This window comes from Leptonychotes weddellii, chromosome 3 (assembly GCF_054177405.1).
Source record: "Leptonychotes weddellii isolate Sample4059 chromosome 3, ASM5417740v2, whole genome shotgun sequence".
Classification (NCBI taxonomy): domain Eukaryota; kingdom Metazoa; phylum Chordata; class Mammalia; order Carnivora; family Phocidae; genus Leptonychotes; species Leptonychotes weddellii.
In genome coordinates this window covers 165,543,585-165,562,989 of record NC_138371.1, presented here as the reverse complement: position 1 = coordinate 165,562,989, position 19,405 = coordinate 165,543,585, and the positions used below count along the sequence as shown (strand labels likewise).

Below are 19,405 nucleotides of genomic sequence, written 5' to 3'. Positions count from 1 at the left end.
GTAGGTGTCCGGGGACCAGCAGCATGGGGTGGCGTCCTCCGAAGACCCCAGAGCAGCTCAGAACACAGACGAAGGGCACAGGTGTGGGTCGGCCTGAAGGCCCTGGGGCTGGGGGTGGGGGTGGGGGGTGGTGCACCAGAGCTAGTTTCTGGGATGCCTGAATTTTCTACATCTCTCAGGGCTCTGGAATTCCCACGCCTCTGGGGCTCAGCGCACCAAAATGCTGCAGGAAATCAAGGCAAGGGGCTGATGCTGCGTCTCTGTGTTTCACAAGCCTCTATCCACTCTCCTCAAGCTCCCAGCCCCACCTCGGGCCCCTCATCCTCACTTGCTTCTTTATTAAGGAGCCAGAAACTACCACTTGAACTTCTTCAACTTCGCTCCAAGTTCACGACTCGCCTGGCTTCCTTCATTGTTTCCTTTCTCTGGTTCTGGAGGACAGAGCGTCCTTCCTGGTCCCCAAGGCCAGCCCCTCCTCATGGTTCTGATCACACCCCTTCTGGGCCTAGAGCTCGGGGTCTCGCATCACCGGCTCAGTTACCTTGACCTACAAGCCGACCCTTCCTTCCCCACATTTCCTGGACCAGTGCACACAGCCGACCTCTGCTGTCCTTCCTGTCCAGTGTTCCAGCTCCAGTCCTCTGGAACCCGCCATCGCTGGGCTGACACTACATCTCCCCTTGCCCTTGTCCTGCAGCACCACCATCCTGACCCCTTCCTAGATATTCTCATCTCCTTTAGATTCCCCTCCTCCACTAGAAATGCAGGAAATTAACCCTCTTCTTTCCTGTCTCCATATTCTGTCACCTGCATTCCTCCATGATCCCCAGAGCAGGACTCCCAATCTAGATCTCTAACCCCTGCCTTTTTCCAGATCCATTCCCCCCTCTGGCGACCACTCCTCCCACCCCCCGCCCCCACCTCCTCTAGACCCAAGCGAGGTGCACCTCCCCCAACCTCTCTGCCTGAAATCCCACCTCTGTCCTGTCGAGGTACCGCCCCTTAGCCATTGTGGCTTCTTCATCAGGTACAACCATATCCAGCAGGTTAGCAAATTCACATGATTCTGGCAAGTCTTCTTACGTGCAAGACTGAGGTTTCAGAGCTAAAATTTTAGTCTGAGCCAGAAAGCCAATTTTGACATTCTTGGCCCATCCCTTTACAAACATGCCACAGGGATTAGGGGATTCTGAAAACTAGCCTTTGATTCTCACAAATGAAATACCACTTCAGCTTACCTGAGTAAAATAAAACTTAAGTTCATGGTGTAGACCCTTTTATTTCCACTTAAGAACCACAGCTGCAGGAACCTGAACTCAGAGACTCAGAAAAAATTCTAGGTGGTACGGGAAGGTGTGTGTTCACAAGTTTATGCTCAATTTCCCAGATTTTTTTTTTTTTCTTTTCTAATCCCAAGCTCAGTCTAGGTTTATGAATCAGGACTTCAGAGGCAGACTTTCCTTAATTTGGGAAGAGGGGGAATGGGGGCGGGGTTCATAGACCACTTTTTCCTTCTTCCTCTTCTATTTGCACAGTCTGGAATCTGCTTGCTTGAAAATTAGGCCCGATCTGGTACTGTTTGCGCCAAGTCTGAAGTCTGCATCATCTTTTCTAGACTTTAGGAAACCAAACCAAATGGCTCGCTGATGCCCCCCTCTGACATGCATCACTATGCATTGAACACAAAAAGGTTTTTCTTTAGGGATCCCATCAGCCTGAAGGATTTCTGGGGGTCTTGACAACAGGGGGATGTTTCCGGGTATTCAAGCTCCTGCAGTCGCCGGCTGCAGTTGGGTCAAAATCTGCAGGAAGAGCAGCAGGCCAGGAGCGGGGACTACAATGAGGTGCAGAGAACGTGCCCGAGGCTGAAGAGTCAGAGGTGTGTGTGGGGTTGGGGGGTGGTCGGGACTGGGATGACCCGGAGCGCGGGGGCTACCGAAGGTGGCATGAGGCCCGGCAGTTGCGTGCGAAGGATGGGCAGCTGGAGGCAGTTGGAACAGAGGCCGGGAGTTGGGAGAAACGGGCTCCTTCATCAGGACGAGGCTCTCTGAGACGGGACCCCATCTAGGAGAGAGCCCTGCTGCAGAAAACAAACCAGAACTGCAGGGTGCTTAGTCCCTTCTGACTGAGGCCGCACGCTGGGATCCTCCAAGTGGGGCGGTCTGCTCCCCGTCCTCTGGGAGCTGAGCACTGAGAAGCCTCTGCCTCCAGTTTGGTTTGATTTTGCTCAGTGCTGTTCGAGAGAAGGAACCCAGGAGATGGTGGGTCTCCAGATACGGGGTGTTCCTCCTGGGACCTTTGCGCTGGAGGGTCAGAGGGTGGGTCCAGATTGGCTCAGATGTTCATAGCTGAATGCACCTCGGTGCACTCAGCCTGCCTCGTACGAGCCACTGGCCTGTGACCGAAGCTGGGGACGCTCTGCCCGTGGACCGCCGTCCTTACACCCTGATGTGGGGAGACTCAGAGCAAGTCAGGGCCTGTGCTTGCAACCAGCTGGGCTCCTAGAAAGTCATCTCAACCCCCCATTCTGAGCAGCCCGAGGGCCCCAACAAGCCTAAGGATGGGGCCTCACGGGGCCAGTCTTACAGGAACAAAGGGGCTTTTCTCACTTCCAAAAAAAGCACCCAAATCTTCTGAAGAAAGAGGAGCATTGGCAAAAAAAAGAAAAAAAAAATTTCCTGGTAAAGTATATAGCCTAGAACAAAGTTTTATTTAGGTTAAGTCTAATAAAAAAATACCACAAAGTAAAACACATTAAAAACTTTATTATAAGTATTACACTTGTCCAAATTTGCATCAATTTGATACATTTCTGCTCCTTTTGCAGAACACGAGAGTCACATAATTGCCTTTGATCTCAACAGTCCCCCTGCTGTAGATCCCTTCCCGCTCACCATGGCCCACCTCTGCCTCGCTCCTTCCTGTGGCTCCTTCCTGTGCCTCATGCTACCGTCCCCAACGTCCCGAGCACTGGCCCCGCACCGCTCCAGGGCTGGGCCCGCACTGGGTGTGCCGCTGAGCACGCGGGCTGGGCCCCCGCACCGTTCCAGGGGACCCCCTGCTCTGTCCTGTTTTCACCCCCAGCCTGAGAGGCTAACTGTACATATTCTGAGTAAAAGGAACCGCAGTTAAGTTTCATAGAGTATTCCAGAACCTTGCATCAGTACTTGATTATCATTACTTTCTTTAATGGAAGTGAGAAGGAGTTAGAAAGATTCCCTGGACTGAAATGGGCTGGAACCGTGTGGGGTAGGATTTGCTTCTCCGTTTCTCCCTCCTCACTCAGGCCTGGCCAAGACTGAGTGCAGCAGATCCATACTGCTCATCACCCCTAGGAAAGGTGGACACCGAGCAGCCACTGGGGTTTGAAAGCAAATGTGGGGGAAAAAAAACAGTGATGAGAAAAGTCCATCAGGAGTATTTTGCCACCCTCTTCCTGAATAACATTCCTCTTTCCCCTGTCATGGCATTTATGACCAGATACAATGTAGGCTGACACATTACAGTGCAAAGAATATTACAATAGCAGTAATTTCCCATCGTGGGTGCTATTCAATTGCTTACAGAAATCTGCAGTTTGAATGCATTTTAAACACATCAGGAATGAGTGATGATTCTCCAAACTCAGGAAAATGCCCCATAAAAAAATAAAGATAGAAAGTACATGCTGATTTAATGGCAAACTTATTTTCGAGACTTTTTTTTTTTTTTTTTTTTAAACCGGTAATGGCCTTGGAATTAAGGGAGGAGCGGCGGGGACCAGTTTGCCCGCGAAAGCACAGGAGAACGTCCGCCCAGGAAAGCGCGGGGGCCCGGGCTGCCTCGGCGGCGGGGCCGTGCCCGCTGTGGGTGCGCAGCCGCTCGGCCAGTCCCTGTGCAGCCGCCCAGGACCCTCAGTGCTGCAGCAGAAAGTTGGTAGCCACATTCAGGTCATTGTTTGAAGCTCTCAGGGCTTCCAAAGCATCACCCCTGGAAAATCCCATCTCCATGAGCCGGGCAACCTGAAAACAGAAACAACCAGAAACCCGGTGAGGCTGGCGACTCGACTACTAACCCACCAGCCCCCAAAATGTTCCTCGTGAGAGTTTTGTAGGAAAGGTTTAAAAAAAAGACCTTAATTTTCATTTTAGCGTGAAATGTTATTTAAAAAAAAATTTGAACGGGCACATTTTAAAGACATTTAACATATAGCTAATAGGTCCAATTATCTCCTTTAATCCTCATTTTAGAGACAAGGAACGAGCACCCAAGGGTCGAGCGACCTGCCAGGACGAGCAGAGGGTGGACGAGCCCGTCTGTATAAGCCGCCCTGCGCTCACACGCCTTTGCACACTCCTTCAGTATCAAATCGGATTCCTGCGAACAACTTCTCAAGGCACGCTTCCTTGCGCATGTGAACCATCACTTAACTGAAGACTATTTCTGATGCTGGCAGTCACCAGTGACAAAAACGTGTGCAGGTTCCTGGAATCACCCAGCCAGAGGAGGTCCTCTGGATGCCCACACCCCGTTCAGCTTCCCCATGAGTTGCAGCATCTGCTAAGTTCCTGGCCTGGGCAGCAGCAGAGAACACACGCACAGAGTGGGCTGAGGCCTGGCCAAGCGCAGGGAGGATGAGGCTTGCATTTTCTTGACCACAAATCCTGAATCTGTGAATACAGAGGTTTCCTGTCCTTTCACATACAATTTCCAACGAAGTGGGCAGTGCCACTAAAGTTTATTGGTAACCTATTTTCCCATTTAAAAATGTATTATAAAAATATTTATGGCCCCAGACCAGCCAAAGGAATCTATTCTTTGTACTTAGGTTGAAATATACATTTGCAGTAATATATAATGAAAAATGACACAAACTGTTGAGATTTTCACCACATGCAGATTAAAGAGGCTTTTGTGGACTGAGGACTTTGTCACCATTTCTAATCTCTCCTGCAGAAAACAATGCACTCGGTGCAAAAATGGAAAGAAAGGGCCTGATACTGCCCTCCTTCCCTAGCTAGGGGAGTCAGGGTGTGTGTGGGCAGAGTGCGCGGGGGGAGCAGGGCGTCGAGGGGCCAAAGGGAGGAGGAGAGGGAGGAAGGAGGTGCAGAGCCAGGCAGGTGGCAGGGGAGGAGGCTGCCCACACGGCCAGAGCCCTCACTCCTCAAGGAGCCTTAGGGAGAGAGGCTGATCCTGTGGAGAGGAAGCCGACAGGCAGGGGCCACTTCTCAGAAGCTGGGTTCTAGCTGCTGTCTTTTAAACTGAGGCTGTGATCCCTCATTAGTGTGTCATGAACGCTTGGTGGGTTAGGATTAGCATGAAAAAATGCCTGTAGTGAGGGTCTGTCTTCCATAAAACATCATTTCAGTTCTCCATATTCACACATATGGATGCTGTGCACCCTGCTTACTGTGGGCTGTGGTCAGAGACATCTGACTCCTGTTTTCTAAGGGAACCGTTGGGGCCTGGGGAGAGGGCCGTCCGTGAGCAAGCGAGTGAGCGAGACGCATGGCCCTCACACGTGGGAGACCTGAGGTGCCGCAGGCAACGGCCGACTCCAGGCCATGGGCTGATGGACAGTGTGGACAGAATGGCAGGAATCTTCTGCTTTCATTTCCTACTCAAGGAAAGAACCACCTTCCCCAGAATATCACAAACACTCCCCACTTACTGGCCAAGATGGAAAGTTCTTCCTCAATCAAAGAAGAATCTGCCTCTCACTAGTTGCCATCTGTGGGACTTCAAAGGTCCTAATTTTGCCCTTTGAAATAACAGAAAACAACCCTATTCCCTTTTCTGCGTGAAGCACTTCGAGTGTCTGAAGGCTGCCCACCCCCCTTGATTTCTCTAGGCTGGCACCCCGACTCCTGGTCTGGCCTGGAGTCATCACTGCTGGTGCTTCCTCCTTTGGCCTGGTTAGCTCCTCTCCATCCGCTGGCTCTGGGCGCACCCGGCCCTCTCCCATTCTCCCAGACTGGAAGGAACCCCAGAGAAGTTCTGTGGCTCCAGCGACCTCTGTCCTGTGCTCACCATGGTTGTGACTTTTCCCTGTAATTGTAGGGAGGACCGCTCCCCACCACTGTGCCGTGAGCCTTCTGAGGACAAGGGCCGTGGTTGCTCTCCTCATTCCTGCGCCTCCGGACCTGACGCCTTCCAGCACAGCGCTCCCGTCAGTGCTCGCCCGCGGCCGCCGGCCTAGCATCCAGCCCCCTGTGCAGCAGGGCAGTGCGTCTGCAGGGTGCACGCGCGTGTGCCCATGTGTGCAACCACATCATACCCGTGTGGCCTGCTAGAAACACTCAGGTATTTCCACCTGAAACGCTCTCAAGCCACGCTTCTCAAATCCTACCCTGGAAGGTTGTATTTGCTCTTCTGGGGTTAGGACCACACACATCTCTGTTAAATGGCCTCTGGTCATTTCCCAGACAACCAAAACTAATTTCAGTTTAAATTCTGTTGTCTCCTAGGTTACTCAGCTCCCTCAAAACTGTATCATCCCCAAATGTGATTAGCAAACCTCTACAAGGTCACTCGAATTATTATTGATGAAAATGTCAAGCAGGAAAAATCAGAGACAGCGCCCAGAACTCCCTTGCTTCTTGAGGGGCTAGCCAACAGTTTGTTTTAGAGATTTTTAACCAGTTTAAAACGCACTTCATATTGTTTCTATCCATTCCACATGTCACCAATGTATCCCTTACAGTGACAAGATGTAGTCAGATGTCTTGATGACATCCTGTGTTAGCAGGAGAAGGCTGGTGCCTACAGACCACAACACTCTTCTTAACACTCAAGTCATCTGTCTGATCATCTATTTTAGGCTCTGCCAGACATGAAACATCAATTTTGCCATGTGATTACCAGAATCCACACTTCCCTGTTTCCTTGGGGGGACTTCAAACTGAGTACGACGCCTTGCTTTCTCCACCCCCGGCCAGCACGCTCGGGGAGACAGGCTCTGGGACTTGGGCTGGACGCACGTCCAATGCAGGCAATCCTTCCTACGTTGTTCCCTGGACTGAAAGAAGCTTTAATGATGTTTATTCCAGTGACTTCCGGTTCAGAACCACCCTCTTTAGTGGAGTTACCGTGGCCGGTGAGGGGGTGGGCCACTCCACCGCCTTCTCTCTGTTACCCACGAACACAACACCGCCCAGCACCGTGGCCGTTCTTTACGACTTCAAACAGCGTGCCAAACGCGGCATTCGCGGTCACCACTCTGTCACCTCTAGGACTTCAAGCAGAGCTAACGAGGCTGCTTCTGCGTACCTGGCCAGTGGGAATAAATCTGTCTGACAAATCAGGATTCACAGTCTGGAGCTGACGGTGTGTGAGCCGTGAGGGAGCTGGGCCACAACCCCCAGCCGGTCCTTGAGTCTCCCGTGCACAGACTCTGAATGTGGTTTGGAGTCCAGAAGGTACCGAGGACGGGCTGGCCACACGGGCCACCAAGGCAGAGCGGCAGCACCGGCCCAGCGCTTGCCTGCCCCAGAGGGCACCCCTCTGGTCTGCGGCAGCCCGGCTGCGTCCTAGGTACGGAAGCGGGCCCGGCGCCGGGGGAACAGCTTTCCCTGCCTGTGAGGCGTCCTCCCGAGTTTGGTTTTGACAGCGGGCCGGGTGTCTCCCGGCGTCGGCTGCAGGCAGAAGCTGGTGGCGGCTGGCCGTGCGTCCTCCGGCGGCCAAGCTGGCTTCAGAGCTTTCTGCGTTTTTTAGGGGTGAGAAGACAAGTGTGACTGGACAATTTTTCCGGCTGAATGACCCTGTACTTTAACCAGATGAAGCAACTTACAAAGTAGAAATCATGCTAACAGTTCTTTTTTAAAAACTGAACAATTACACTAAGAAGGTGTATCTGTAAGTGAACACCCCAGGGACGACGGAGTTGCACGCTTGGGCTGAGGAATGTGGACAGTAACCAGCCAGACACGACAGGACGCAGAGGGACAGGGAACGAAGAGGGCGGGCTCGCCGTGTTGCCACAGCGGGGATGAGAGAGCCCAGCCTGCTCCCCGGGCCCTGACAGGAGCTCAGTAAGCACTGCCCCCGTGATAATTCTCACCCCACCCAAGAGGGACTGGCCCAGGTGCGCGGTCCCTCCCTCTGACCCTCTTGGCCTCAGTTCAGAGGTTCCCACACCCTGACAAAACCACCCTTGGGGTTTTGTTTTCAGCATTCACTTTAACTGCTTTCACTTTACTTGTTTGATATCCCTTGTTGGTCAAAGAACTTATGTGTCTTTCGCAACAATCAAACTCACGCTTGTTTGCAGGGGGCCCCAGCGAGCAGGGGGCAGCCAGAAGGACAGTCTCAGGGCGGGAGAGTCAGCCAGGGACCCGGTGAAACGCTGGTGAAAGGCGGGCTCGCGGCCAAGTTCACCCACACGCAACCCTCCCGCCATAGCCAAATACGGCCACGCTTAACATAAACACAAGGATGATTTTTGTTACAGATTTCTAGTGATTAAACAGCCCACAGAAGAACTGGCCTAGAAAACTAATGGGGTGAGGCCCAAGTAAAAAAGATAGGAAAAATCTTTTTAAAAGGTAAGCATAAAATTCTTAAAAAACCCCACATGATCTGTGACTTTTAGAAAACCTTACTTTATATTTGTATAAATTCTAGCAAATGTTCGATTCTGATGATTATATAAATCATGGTATTTACAGATACTCTACCTCCTTCCCCATCCACAGCATATATATTAGCCACAAAACACATTAAATCACACTGAAAACCCAATCTGTTTCCTTTACAGGCTGCTTCCTGTCTTTTTAGTCCAGCTATTAGAACATCCAAAGGAAGAGAAAATGTCCATGTAACATTTCTAGTCTTGACTAGATAAAAATCCGAAAATACACCCTGATCAGTTTAAATCAAGTTGTGCCTGCGCAGGAGAGTCATTAATTCAACGAGCATTCAGACTGTCAGCGGCTCCGGGGGTCTGTGTGAAGTGCCTGTGGTGAGCTGGCTTGGTGACACCGGGGCCAGGACCACGCCTGCCGTGTGTCCCCACCAACACAGAACCACAGAGCCTGGCACATGGAGGTGCCCAGTGGTGGTTGGAGAAGGGGTCAGTTTAGCGATGTGAGTTCTTCAAGGAACTGACCGCCACTAAACAGCCTGGGGCCGAAATGATAAAGCTGGTAAAGCACTGCGGCCGTGGCAGAAGAACCTGCGACCCCAGACACGAGCAGGTGCGCACCTGGCGTCTCGGTCAGTCTGGGCCCAGCTAGGTTCACAGGAGTCTGTCTGTTCGGGAAACTTAAAAAACGCCCCGTAGAATTTTCTGGAAAGCATTCCTTTCAACACTCCTTCTCCATTTCGGAGCGCAGTAAGTACCCTCCCTCTGCTTGTGCACGGCCGGGAAGCTTCTATCTAAAACTTCTCACCACAAAACATCAGAAGAGTTCACCAGGGTTTCTAGTCTAAACACCTAAATAATCCTTTTCTCTAATTTCTTTAAAAAAAAACCAAACAGGCGTAGTTGGGTTAACATCCAGAGAGCGTGTTACGCTTTCCCGTCTTCCACATCGCTCATTCATAAAAACTAACTGTACCCGAATGGAACACCACCGATGCCTGTTTTCTGTGGTGGAAGGCCTGGCTTTCGAGAGGCAAGGTTCAGAGGTAGTCTGACGTAGGGGACAGCAAGGAGAGGCTGGCACTGGAATTCTAGCCTTGCCACATGGAAGGGCCCCCCAGCGGTGTTGGACTCTGCCGGTGGCTCCCGGTCAAGGCCTGAGGGCCCCAGTGGGCCAGTGGGGTGCGGGAACTTGACCAGGAGCAGGCAGCACAGGAGAGCCCTCGCCAGGCAAACGAGGCCCAATGTGTTTTTCCCATAATACGCTTTCTAAAGAGACCCTGCTGAACAAGAAACCTATAGAGATGGAGATAAATCCATATTGGTTTTCCTCTCCTTTTAAAAAAAATCCTCCATGATTGGGACATGTGTGCCTACTAGCTCAAGATCACTCTTACTCAAGGGAATAAATGAAACCCTACCTTGGCCTTCTACCTGCAATTCAACTACTTTTTGACACTAGTGAAATAGGACATTCATTCCAATGAAACGCATGGCAATTCTTCCCAGTGACATACTCCTCTGCTGTTTTGTTCAAGTAGGACTGTGGTTTTCTTTAACTTCCCCTTCGCTAAGGGCGTCAAAAACAAATGGTTTTGGGGATTTTTACTTCCCAAATTCTCACACTTGCAGGAAGTGATGCCTACCTGAAAGATGCCTGACCCAATCCCATGCTGGTTTGCCCATTCCTGGCGGGCCACTGCCCAGGCCACGTGCACAGCCTGCCGGGCGGAGCACCCCCGGAGAAGTCACGGGAGATGTGGCTCGCCCTTCCCTCCCTGTCCCTGTAACAGTCACATGACCTCCGGGCCACCCGGCTGCAAGTGCACAGTCAGATCACCTGGGGATCAGTGCACCTCTCTTCCACCGTCCCCTGACCACTCCCCTCCTCCTCAGAAGTGCTGACCCCTCTGATCACAGCTGTTGGCTGAGTGAACGGTTACTGGTTACTGTATGCTCTTGCCGGCTACACACCCGCTCAGAGGCCCCTTATTTTTGCATTTCTGCTTGGTTCCGACTTTGGTACCAAGGAGGCCCTCATGACAGACTGGATGAGCTCCACTGCTTGTATCTTTTAGAATACCCAACAGAATGAGGCTCCCCAAAAGCTGGTCAATTATTCGACTGCCACGCAATATTTCATTCCAACACATTTAGCTTTGGTATTCTCTTAGAAAACCTATTTCTAATCTAGGCGTTCAGATGGAAAGTCCCACGTACTACCACTCTAACGCGTTTGTAAGTGGAAACAAGTCTTTTTTGATCACACCTTCCCATTCAGCCCTGCTCTAACCACTGCTGGGCACCCTGTGTGTGTCAGGCTCCGTGCCACGGGGGAAACAGGAAGAGATGGTACCAGCCCTCACGGAGCTCACCATCCACCAGGGAAAACAGACAAAACTTGAGTCACTGCTGGACCAATTCCCAACTCACTGCAATTAGAAATACGCACAGCAGAAGTACAAAGTACCCCCAATACATAACATGTTAGTGAGGGGACTGTCTGTATAGGGTTGAGTATTTGGGAGTTGAGGTGGGTTTCTACAGTGACAGGGATGAAGGTTCCTGAGATGGAAAGAGAGAAGAGAACCTCACTAAGATTAAGATCCTCTCACACCAAACGCACTTTGCTATTTCCCAGCTAAGACTGAAGTGTCTTCTGTGCTGAAAGCCATTCTCTCTCTACTGGGGTCAATGAATACTTCAGAGGACAGGAATGGAATCCACATGACAGGTCTCATATATAATAAACGTACTATGTGGTTATAGAGCAGCGGGGCCGGAGTCTCGTAGGCAGCTGTAAGCACATTTCCTGGGCAGGCATGGAAGAAGTTACATACGTCATTATGGTTATAACACGCTCCTTCCTCCATGTGTGGTCCACCCTCCAGGGAAACCCAATGACCTAACTCCCTGCTTAGGATCCTGCCACGGTGCCTTAATGCCTGGAACACAGAAGTGGAAGTTCACGCAGCACTGCGGGGCGCTGGGGAGCCTGCCCGGCCCCTCAGGTCATCCTCCACTCCAACCTCACCCACCCGTGCTTCCCCACATGTAAAGCACTTTTCACCACATGCTGACACAGGCCGCTGCCCCCACCCCCGGCGCTGGCAGTCCTCTCTTAGTTTCGATGGCCCCAGGACACTTGTGCAGAGTTGACTGGGGCTGTCTCCAGGCCTGGCTCCCCACCCCGGGCTCTGCACCATGTGAGGGCAGGAAATGATGCTTTATTTATCTCTGTATTTCAGGAACCCAGCCCAGTGGCCAACCTTATGCAGAGCAGATAGGTGATAATTCTTGGCTGACGAGGAGGAAAAGCGGCGTGACTGGAAGGGGGGACGTTGAGATCGGTAACAGTTTACCTTCCCTCTGTTGAGCCTTAGCTCTGGTTTAGTCCCATTTAACTTCCCAGTCTGATTTTACCCATGTATCCCATTAAGAAAAAAATGAAGAGTCATTTTCCTAAGATTGGGAGGGTTTGAGAAAGACAAACTTAGACAAACTTTGATTTGAAAAAATTGGATGCTTATAGGACAAAATTTCATTGTTACTTTGAGTATAGGTGTAATACGAGAATTACTGGTTAAAAAGATAAAAAGAAATGGAATAATGTATATACTTATTTTTAAGGTAGTAGACATTTGAGCACATTTTATTGTTAAAAAGAGTTTTGACAGGGTGGCACTTGGTTTCAACAGATTCTTAGAAGGAGCTGGGATGGCATCTTCAAAGGACAATGAATTGGCAAAGGTGTTGTGAGTCCACTTGTTGAAAAATAGTAAAAGTAGGTTGGGAAGAACCAAAAATCCAGAAACTTAACAACAGCAAAAGCAGAAAAAGTGGCAAAATTTTTCTCTGGCTGTATGCCTATTACTAGATTTAATAAGAGATGCACATTCTTTCTTGTAATATCCCTTGCTTTCCTATCTTAAAGGACTCACTAAAATTCCTGAAGTATTTTTTTACATCAGAAAAACCTCAATCATTTTTATTGTTCTTGGTTTAAAAAATTATTGTTTCTTAGTGCAGTAAATAGCATGACTCTGATATTTAAATAAAGAAGATACAGCACATTTAATTGAAGAATTAAGCATAAAGAGGTCTTGTTCATTCAAGCTATTTGATTACATTACTAACAAATATTATTTTAGATAGTGTCTAGCCTCAACAAGCTAACCAAGAGATTATATATATTAACTATATATTTCTAAACATTATTGTAAACATCCTGAGGGCAAGAACATTTTTTTTTTCTCTTTTACAGTTTGGCTAACACCTGTCACAGGAACTGCCAAGAGTCTACATAACAAACAATGGGAAGAATCTGTGTTTTAATGAAATGACAGCCTGTAATGGCCATGTTCACAATAATCAAGAAACACAAGAAACAACCACTGAAAATCAGTGAATAAGGAAGCATATGTTAAAAACAGCCTCTGATGTATTTACATCTCTTCATACCAGAGCAAGGAAGTAAATGTTGTTGAAACGGATCTGACAACGTGTCAACCTGTTGTCATTCTGGGAGGATCAAGGAAAATGATTCATTAGAACACCCTGAAGACTTCAATTACACACATTCTCCTCATTGCCGTGTTTTGACACTTTTGTTTCAAAGTGCCAACACTAAGAACTGTCTCACCTTTAAATACCTCATATCCTCAATGGCTGCTCTGTGAGGAATGTGACTTGTGGTTCTAGCAAGTAAACAGTAACAGAAGAGAACTCTCCTTCTTTTTACCTGGAGAGTATTAGCTTATTTTTTAATCTGTTACCATAAATATTTACAAAAGGTTGAGTTATTGGGCTTTATTTTCATATCTATGGGAATACCATTTTTCTAGAAACTCTCTAATGGAGGTGGAGGAGAACTAACTCCTTCCTCCACCTCTCAGTCTTGAGGAGCTACTAAAATGATCAGTTTAAGTGAGAAGTCATGAGGGGAAAAGCTGGATCAATTCATCAGGCACATTCAACTGGTTTCTTTCCAAGGCATTATGGTGGCCTAATCCAGGGTGGCAGTGGGAGCCCGCTCAGACCGGGTGCCCTGGGTCCGAGGGAACTTTGTGTACTCTGGGGACAGGGCTGGACAGTGTGACCAGCTATGAAATGCTGCCCTTGATTTGTTTGATGAGAAGAAAGCAACATATGCAGAAGGAAATTTAAAAGTGTTGTTATTGCAATGCTCTGAACTCCTTTCACAGATCTTTTTAACTTTCTAGTTTGAAATAATTTCAAACTTACAGAAAAGTTTCAAGAACAATACCAAGAACCCAATTACTCTTCATCCAGATCACCATTACTTTGCCACAGCTACTTTCTGTTTATCCACACTCTCTTATTCTTTCCTGCAACAGGTGAGATGAAGTTGCCTACACCATGTCCCTTTACTCCTCAGTACTTCAGTATGCGTACTTTTTAACAAGAATATTCTCTTTTCTAGCCACAGTCCATAGAGATACCAAGTCCTTGACACTTAACATTAATATAAAACTGTGATCTAATCCACAGTCCAATTGCACCAACTGACTCTCACATGTCTGTTCACCAAAAATGTTTTCTGGTACAGAGCACATTCTAGGATCGTTAATGTGCCTCCTTAGTCTCTAATCTGGAACAGCTTGTGACCACAGTATTGTTGAAGAATATGGGTCAGGTATTTTATATAATGTCCCTCAAATTGGGTTTATCTGCTTTTTCTTTACGATCAAAGTTATGGATTTTTTATCGTAATACATAACTGATGTGTCCTTTCAGGGCATGCCCACAATGCCTCTTTGGTCCATTATTGGTATAATGATTCTGATAACTTGGTTAAGCTGGTGTCCAGTTTCTCCACTGTACAGTTAACTATTTTCCTTTGGTAATTAATAAGCAACTTGTGGGGAGATACACTTTGAGATTATATAAATAGCCCGTTCTTCTTCATGTATTGATGATTTATACCTAAATTGATTTTTGCTCTGATAGTTGCAAAATTATGATTTTCTAATACCATCAATCATTCCTTATTTATTACTTTACATTCCTTTTCCTTTGTGGAGATACACACACACACACATCTCCTAATATCAGTATGAACTCATGGATTACCCCCCTGTCCAGTGGATTATATTAAGTACTGTCCTTATTTATTTATTTTTAAAGGATTTACTTAGTTTTTAGAGAGAGAGAAAGACAGTGCATGTGTGTATGGGGAGGAGCAGAGGGAGAGGGAGAGAGAGTCTTACGCAGACTCTGTGCTGAGCGCAAAGCCTGACGTGGGGCTCGATCTCACAACCCTAGATCATGACCTAAGCCGACACCAAAAGTTGCTTAACCAACTGCACCAGCTAGGTGCCCCCGTCCTTATTTGATACTCAAATCTTATGTCCCCAATTTGGTCGTGGGGCCCCCTCAAGCTGGCTCTGGTGTCCTTGGGGCCTGCTCCCTTACTTATGAAGCACTTCCTTAATTCCTTGCATGGTGGTCCAGGGTCATCTTGTTCCTTCACAACCCTGGGCCTGTGACCCACCATTTCATTTCTCTTGCTCATTTCTTCTTGAGCCTCTTGCTCATTTCTGTCAGTTTCATATTTAGAAACTAGATCTGGGCACTAGGTGTGGTCACTGTTACTGGGATGCCATCGCTTCTGATCGCTTTGGGCTGACAGAGCTAAGACACATGTACGTACACACACACACACACACACACACACACACACATCAAATCATGAGTTTATGCTGATACCTCTAACTCCAAGCCAACCCCACAGGGTTCTTCCTTGCTCTCCCCTGTTCTGAATTTGTATTTTCCTTCTTCTATAGTAAGATCAACCTATTTCCTCATTTGCTCAAATCTGCAACACATACAACATAATTTCAGAATGGCTGTACTCATACTACGGTGAACATACACCTAGGAAGAGCTTAAGGTTTCTTTGCAATTCTGTTTCTTTAGACTGAGGGTATATTATGTTCAAAAGTTACTAAAATTAATTTACGATTAATCTCTCCTATGATTATGTTATTCATTTAAAATACAGTTGGATCATTTATTTGTTTCTTTCTAGTTTATGGTTGTCCCTATTGTTGATTTGCGTTTTGAATATGTAAAACATTAACCTGATTCCTAAGTCAAAACCATACAAAAGTTATACCCAGAGAAGCACCACTCCCTCCCTGTCCTTGTCTTGTTCTCTCCTAGCCCTTATAGAGAACAAACGTCAGTGGCTTCCTGTATATATAAAGTATTATATATTTCAAAATAAGTGATCAGAATGTTTTTTTTCAAATCATGCCTTCCTCAAACTTTAAGACCCACAGTAGCCGATAAAAGTCCAAGTGTCTGTCACTGTTACCAGCAGCAGCTTAACTGTCATCAAAAGCTTTGTATTTATATGCTTGATTTCTTTCAAGTCTTGTTCAGCAAAACTGCTTCGAGTCTGAAACACAGGTTTAGGAGAAGTACCAGTGTTACTGATTACCTGCTCCTCAGAAACCTCGAGAGGAGGAGATGCTTGTTGTTCTGACCGCCGACCATCCTGATAGTTTATATTCCGTCGCTGACGTAAAGGAGGGAAGAGACGATTCCAATTGATCATTCCTCCCTAAAAATAGACCAAACCACAGTGATCAGACACAGAAGGAGAACCATCTTAATGCCTGGAAGGGCTTTCTCTTGCAATGAAGTCACATCCATAGATTGGGAAAATGTCATATTGATCTGCTGAATGCAAGCAATCCAAACCCTAAAGTATCACGTCACCCTTCAACCAACAGGATGAAATCAACATGCGGGAGGAGCCCAGAGAGAAAGAAGGTAATGGTACTGCCGGAGTTATTTGTGCATCTTGGCTCTGGAAGGCAACGGAGGATGCACACAAACATTCTTAACCTCAGCCCCACTGACCCTGTCCCACCTCCTCTGGCCCGAGGAGCTCGGGGCTCTGCCCGATGGGACAGGGACTACAACATGGAGAGAAGGCTAATTCACTGCTAATCCACCAGGAACCCGGAGCTTCCACAGCCACTCTTTAAAACGCTCCTCCTCTTCCTTTTCTCCTCCCACTCCTCCTCCTTCTCCCTTCCTTCTTCTTTTAGTTAAGTAAATTCTGAGCATGCTTACTAGAGGGCGTTTGCAGGTGGAAATAAAACCCAGCTTGAGGGATAGGGTAGAGCATGCAAAGGCAAACCCATACAAAGGGACAAGAAGTTTGGAAGTAAGGATCAGAACCGACCTCTTGGGCGGCTCTATGGATAACTTAGATTGATGGCAAAGTCATTTCTTGCTTATTCTATGTCATCAATGAAGAAAAAAACCACCATGTGAAGAAAAATGTGCACTGCATGATGCTTTTCAAAAATTCATGTATTTAGCTGTCAATATTTTAGCTTATCAATTTAAATCTCTCTTTCTAGATTTAGGAAAATTACAGACTAAGACAACATGAAATTTTTCCTACTATAAACACCTAAAAATGCTACACAAAATAAAAAAATATTTCACATGCATAGCTGAACATAAAAGGAAGAAACGGAGGTCCCAAGGTACGAGAAACAAGCTCTGGAAAACCAGAACAGTAAGCAAGGCTGGGGGTAAAGGGTGAGCACATCCTGCTAACCTAGAACCCACTTGGGTTTTATCATCTATTTGGGTTCAGGAGATGAGGTGTTGGGTCTGAAAGAGGTAGTGACTCTGAGTTCATTACCTACATAAAGGCACAGCCCTCAAATGGCAACACCCTCAGTGAAAGAGAAGATGAGAAAAAAACAAATCCAAAAGGCGTGCTGAGGGAGAGGGCAGGAATCTTGGCCTGTCTGAGAATTAAGAAATGAGAAATCTGAGGTTGAAATTACATAAGTATGTGTTTTAAGAACCCATCAAAAATTACGTAAGAATTGGTTCTGAGATAGAGCTGGATATACCCGAGGAGCCAAGCAGAAGCAAATGTAAAATTACTCTTGAGGACCACTCTCTTACCCTGGGATTACATGGGATTTATAGATAAAACTCCAATTGGGAAACACTTAGAATCAAAAATTCAAAACCCACGAGGAAAAAACCCATCATAAGTAAGACTCAGTATGCGCAACAAATAGAAGGATTAGATCCCCAAGAACCTAAATTTTTTAAAAGATTTATTTACTTATTTGAGAGAGTGAAAGTGTGCACACGTGCATGAGCGAGGGAAGGGCAGAGGGAGAAGCAGGCTCCCTGCTGAACAGAGGCTGACATGGAGCTCAATCCCAGGACCCTGGGATCATGACCTCAGCCGAAGGCAGATGTTTAATTGACTGAGTCACCTAGGTGCCCCCCGCAAACCTAAACGTGTAACAACTGAAAACAACTATAATTTCAGAAGTTTTTAAATGACTAAGATATAGAAGGAAGACTAAAAAAAGGTAAGATATTGTTAAAAAAAAAAAGATTTGAAAAAAATTAGGGAAATTAAAAAGAGAGACATTATACAGAATTGTTTTAGATACTGGTGGAAAGAAATTCAAATATACTAGTGATCATAATAAATATACATGGACAAATTCTCCATTTTGAAATATCTCCTACCCACCCCCAACAATAAGCCTAAAACATCAATAAAAACATAGACAACTTGATGGAAAAGAAGTATCAGAGAAATACTAATAGAAGAAACCTGGGGCGCCTGGGTGGCTCAGTTGGTTAAGTGACTGCCTTCGGCTCAGGTCACGATCCTGGAGTCCCTGGATCGAGTCCCGCATCGGGCTCCCTGCTCAGCGGGGAGTCTGCTTCTCCCTCTGACCCTCCTCCCTCTCATGCTCTCTGTCTCTCATTCTCTCTGTCTCAAATAAATAAATAAAATCTTAAAAAAAAAAAAAGAAGAAGAAGAAGAAACCTGATGTCATGTCACTATATTCATGTCAAATGAATTAGACCTCAAGGGCAAAACAGGCATTACTGGAGATAAAAATCACTGCGATGCATCAGTATTATTATTATTTTTAAAATATTTTACTTATTGATTTGAGAAAGAGAGTGAGCAAGCAGGGGGGAGGAGCAGAGGGAGGACGAGCAGACTCCATGCTGAGTGTAGAGCCCAACGTGGGGCTCAGTCCCATAACCCCAAGATCATGACCTGAGCCAAAACCAAGGGTCAGACGTCCAACTGACTGAGCCATCGAGGCACCCCACATCAGTATTATTTTTATAAACACAATGGTGTCAAACTATAGAAAACAAAAATTAAAAGAACTAATAGAGGAGAGGAAACATCAGACATATATTTAATTTTTAGCATCTACTGATAGATCAGACAAAAATTAATAATACAGAACATAAATGACAAGTTTGTTATTTATAGTGGGTGTATATAGCTTTTACTCAGTATTTAGAGAATATACTTTTTTTTATTATACATAAAATATTTACAAAAAGTGGCTGTGTACTAAGTCCTGTATGAAATGTCCACAAACATAAAAACATAAATACTACATAGACTGTATTTTCTGACCACAATGCAATTAAATTTGAAATAAATATCAAATTTACAATTAATACAAAACAAACAAAAATTCACACACTGGAAATCAAAAATGGAAAAAATCATAATGGATATTAGAATATAGCTAAAAGTGGATAAAACTGAGGGGCCCCTGGGCAGCACAGTCAGTTAAGCATCTGACTCTTGGTTTTGGCTCAAGTCATGGTTTCAGGATCTTGAGATCAAGCCCCACATCAGGCTCCACACTCAGCATGGAGTCCGCTTGAGATTCTCTATCTCCCCTTCTCCCTGGGCCCTGCCCTCCACTTGTGTGTGTGTGTGCGTGCGCGAGCACGTACGTGCACACTCTCTCTCCCAAATAAATAAAATTGTAAAAAAAAAAAAAA

At 46.7% G+C, this 19,405-nt stretch overlaps 1 protein-coding gene across 7 annotated transcripts in view; it reads right to left on the bottom strand.

Moving 5' to 3' along the window:
- Positions 1-2,745: 2,745 nt before the first annotated feature.
- UBAC2 (UBA domain containing 2) overlaps positions 2,746-19,405 on the bottom strand; it is a 167,377-nt gene continuing 150,717 nt past the window's right edge. For 5 of the 7 annotated variants that reach the window (XR_014143885.1, XR_014143886.1, XR_014143887.1 and 2 more), the window contains 3 exons: positions 16,026-16,148; positions 4,507-7,679; positions 2,746-4,001 (listed from right to left, as the gene is read on the bottom strand). Coding sequence is in view for 2 of the 7 variants with exons in the window: in XM_081815170.1 (XP_081671296.1) it covers positions 3,894-4,001; positions 16,026-16,148 (231 nt within the window). In the remaining 5 variants the exon portion in view is untranslated. The remainder of the gene's footprint in view (positions 4,002-4,506; positions 7,680-16,025; positions 16,149-19,405) is intronic. The other 2 variants (XM_081815170.1, XM_031026532.2) reach the window with 1 other exon arrangement.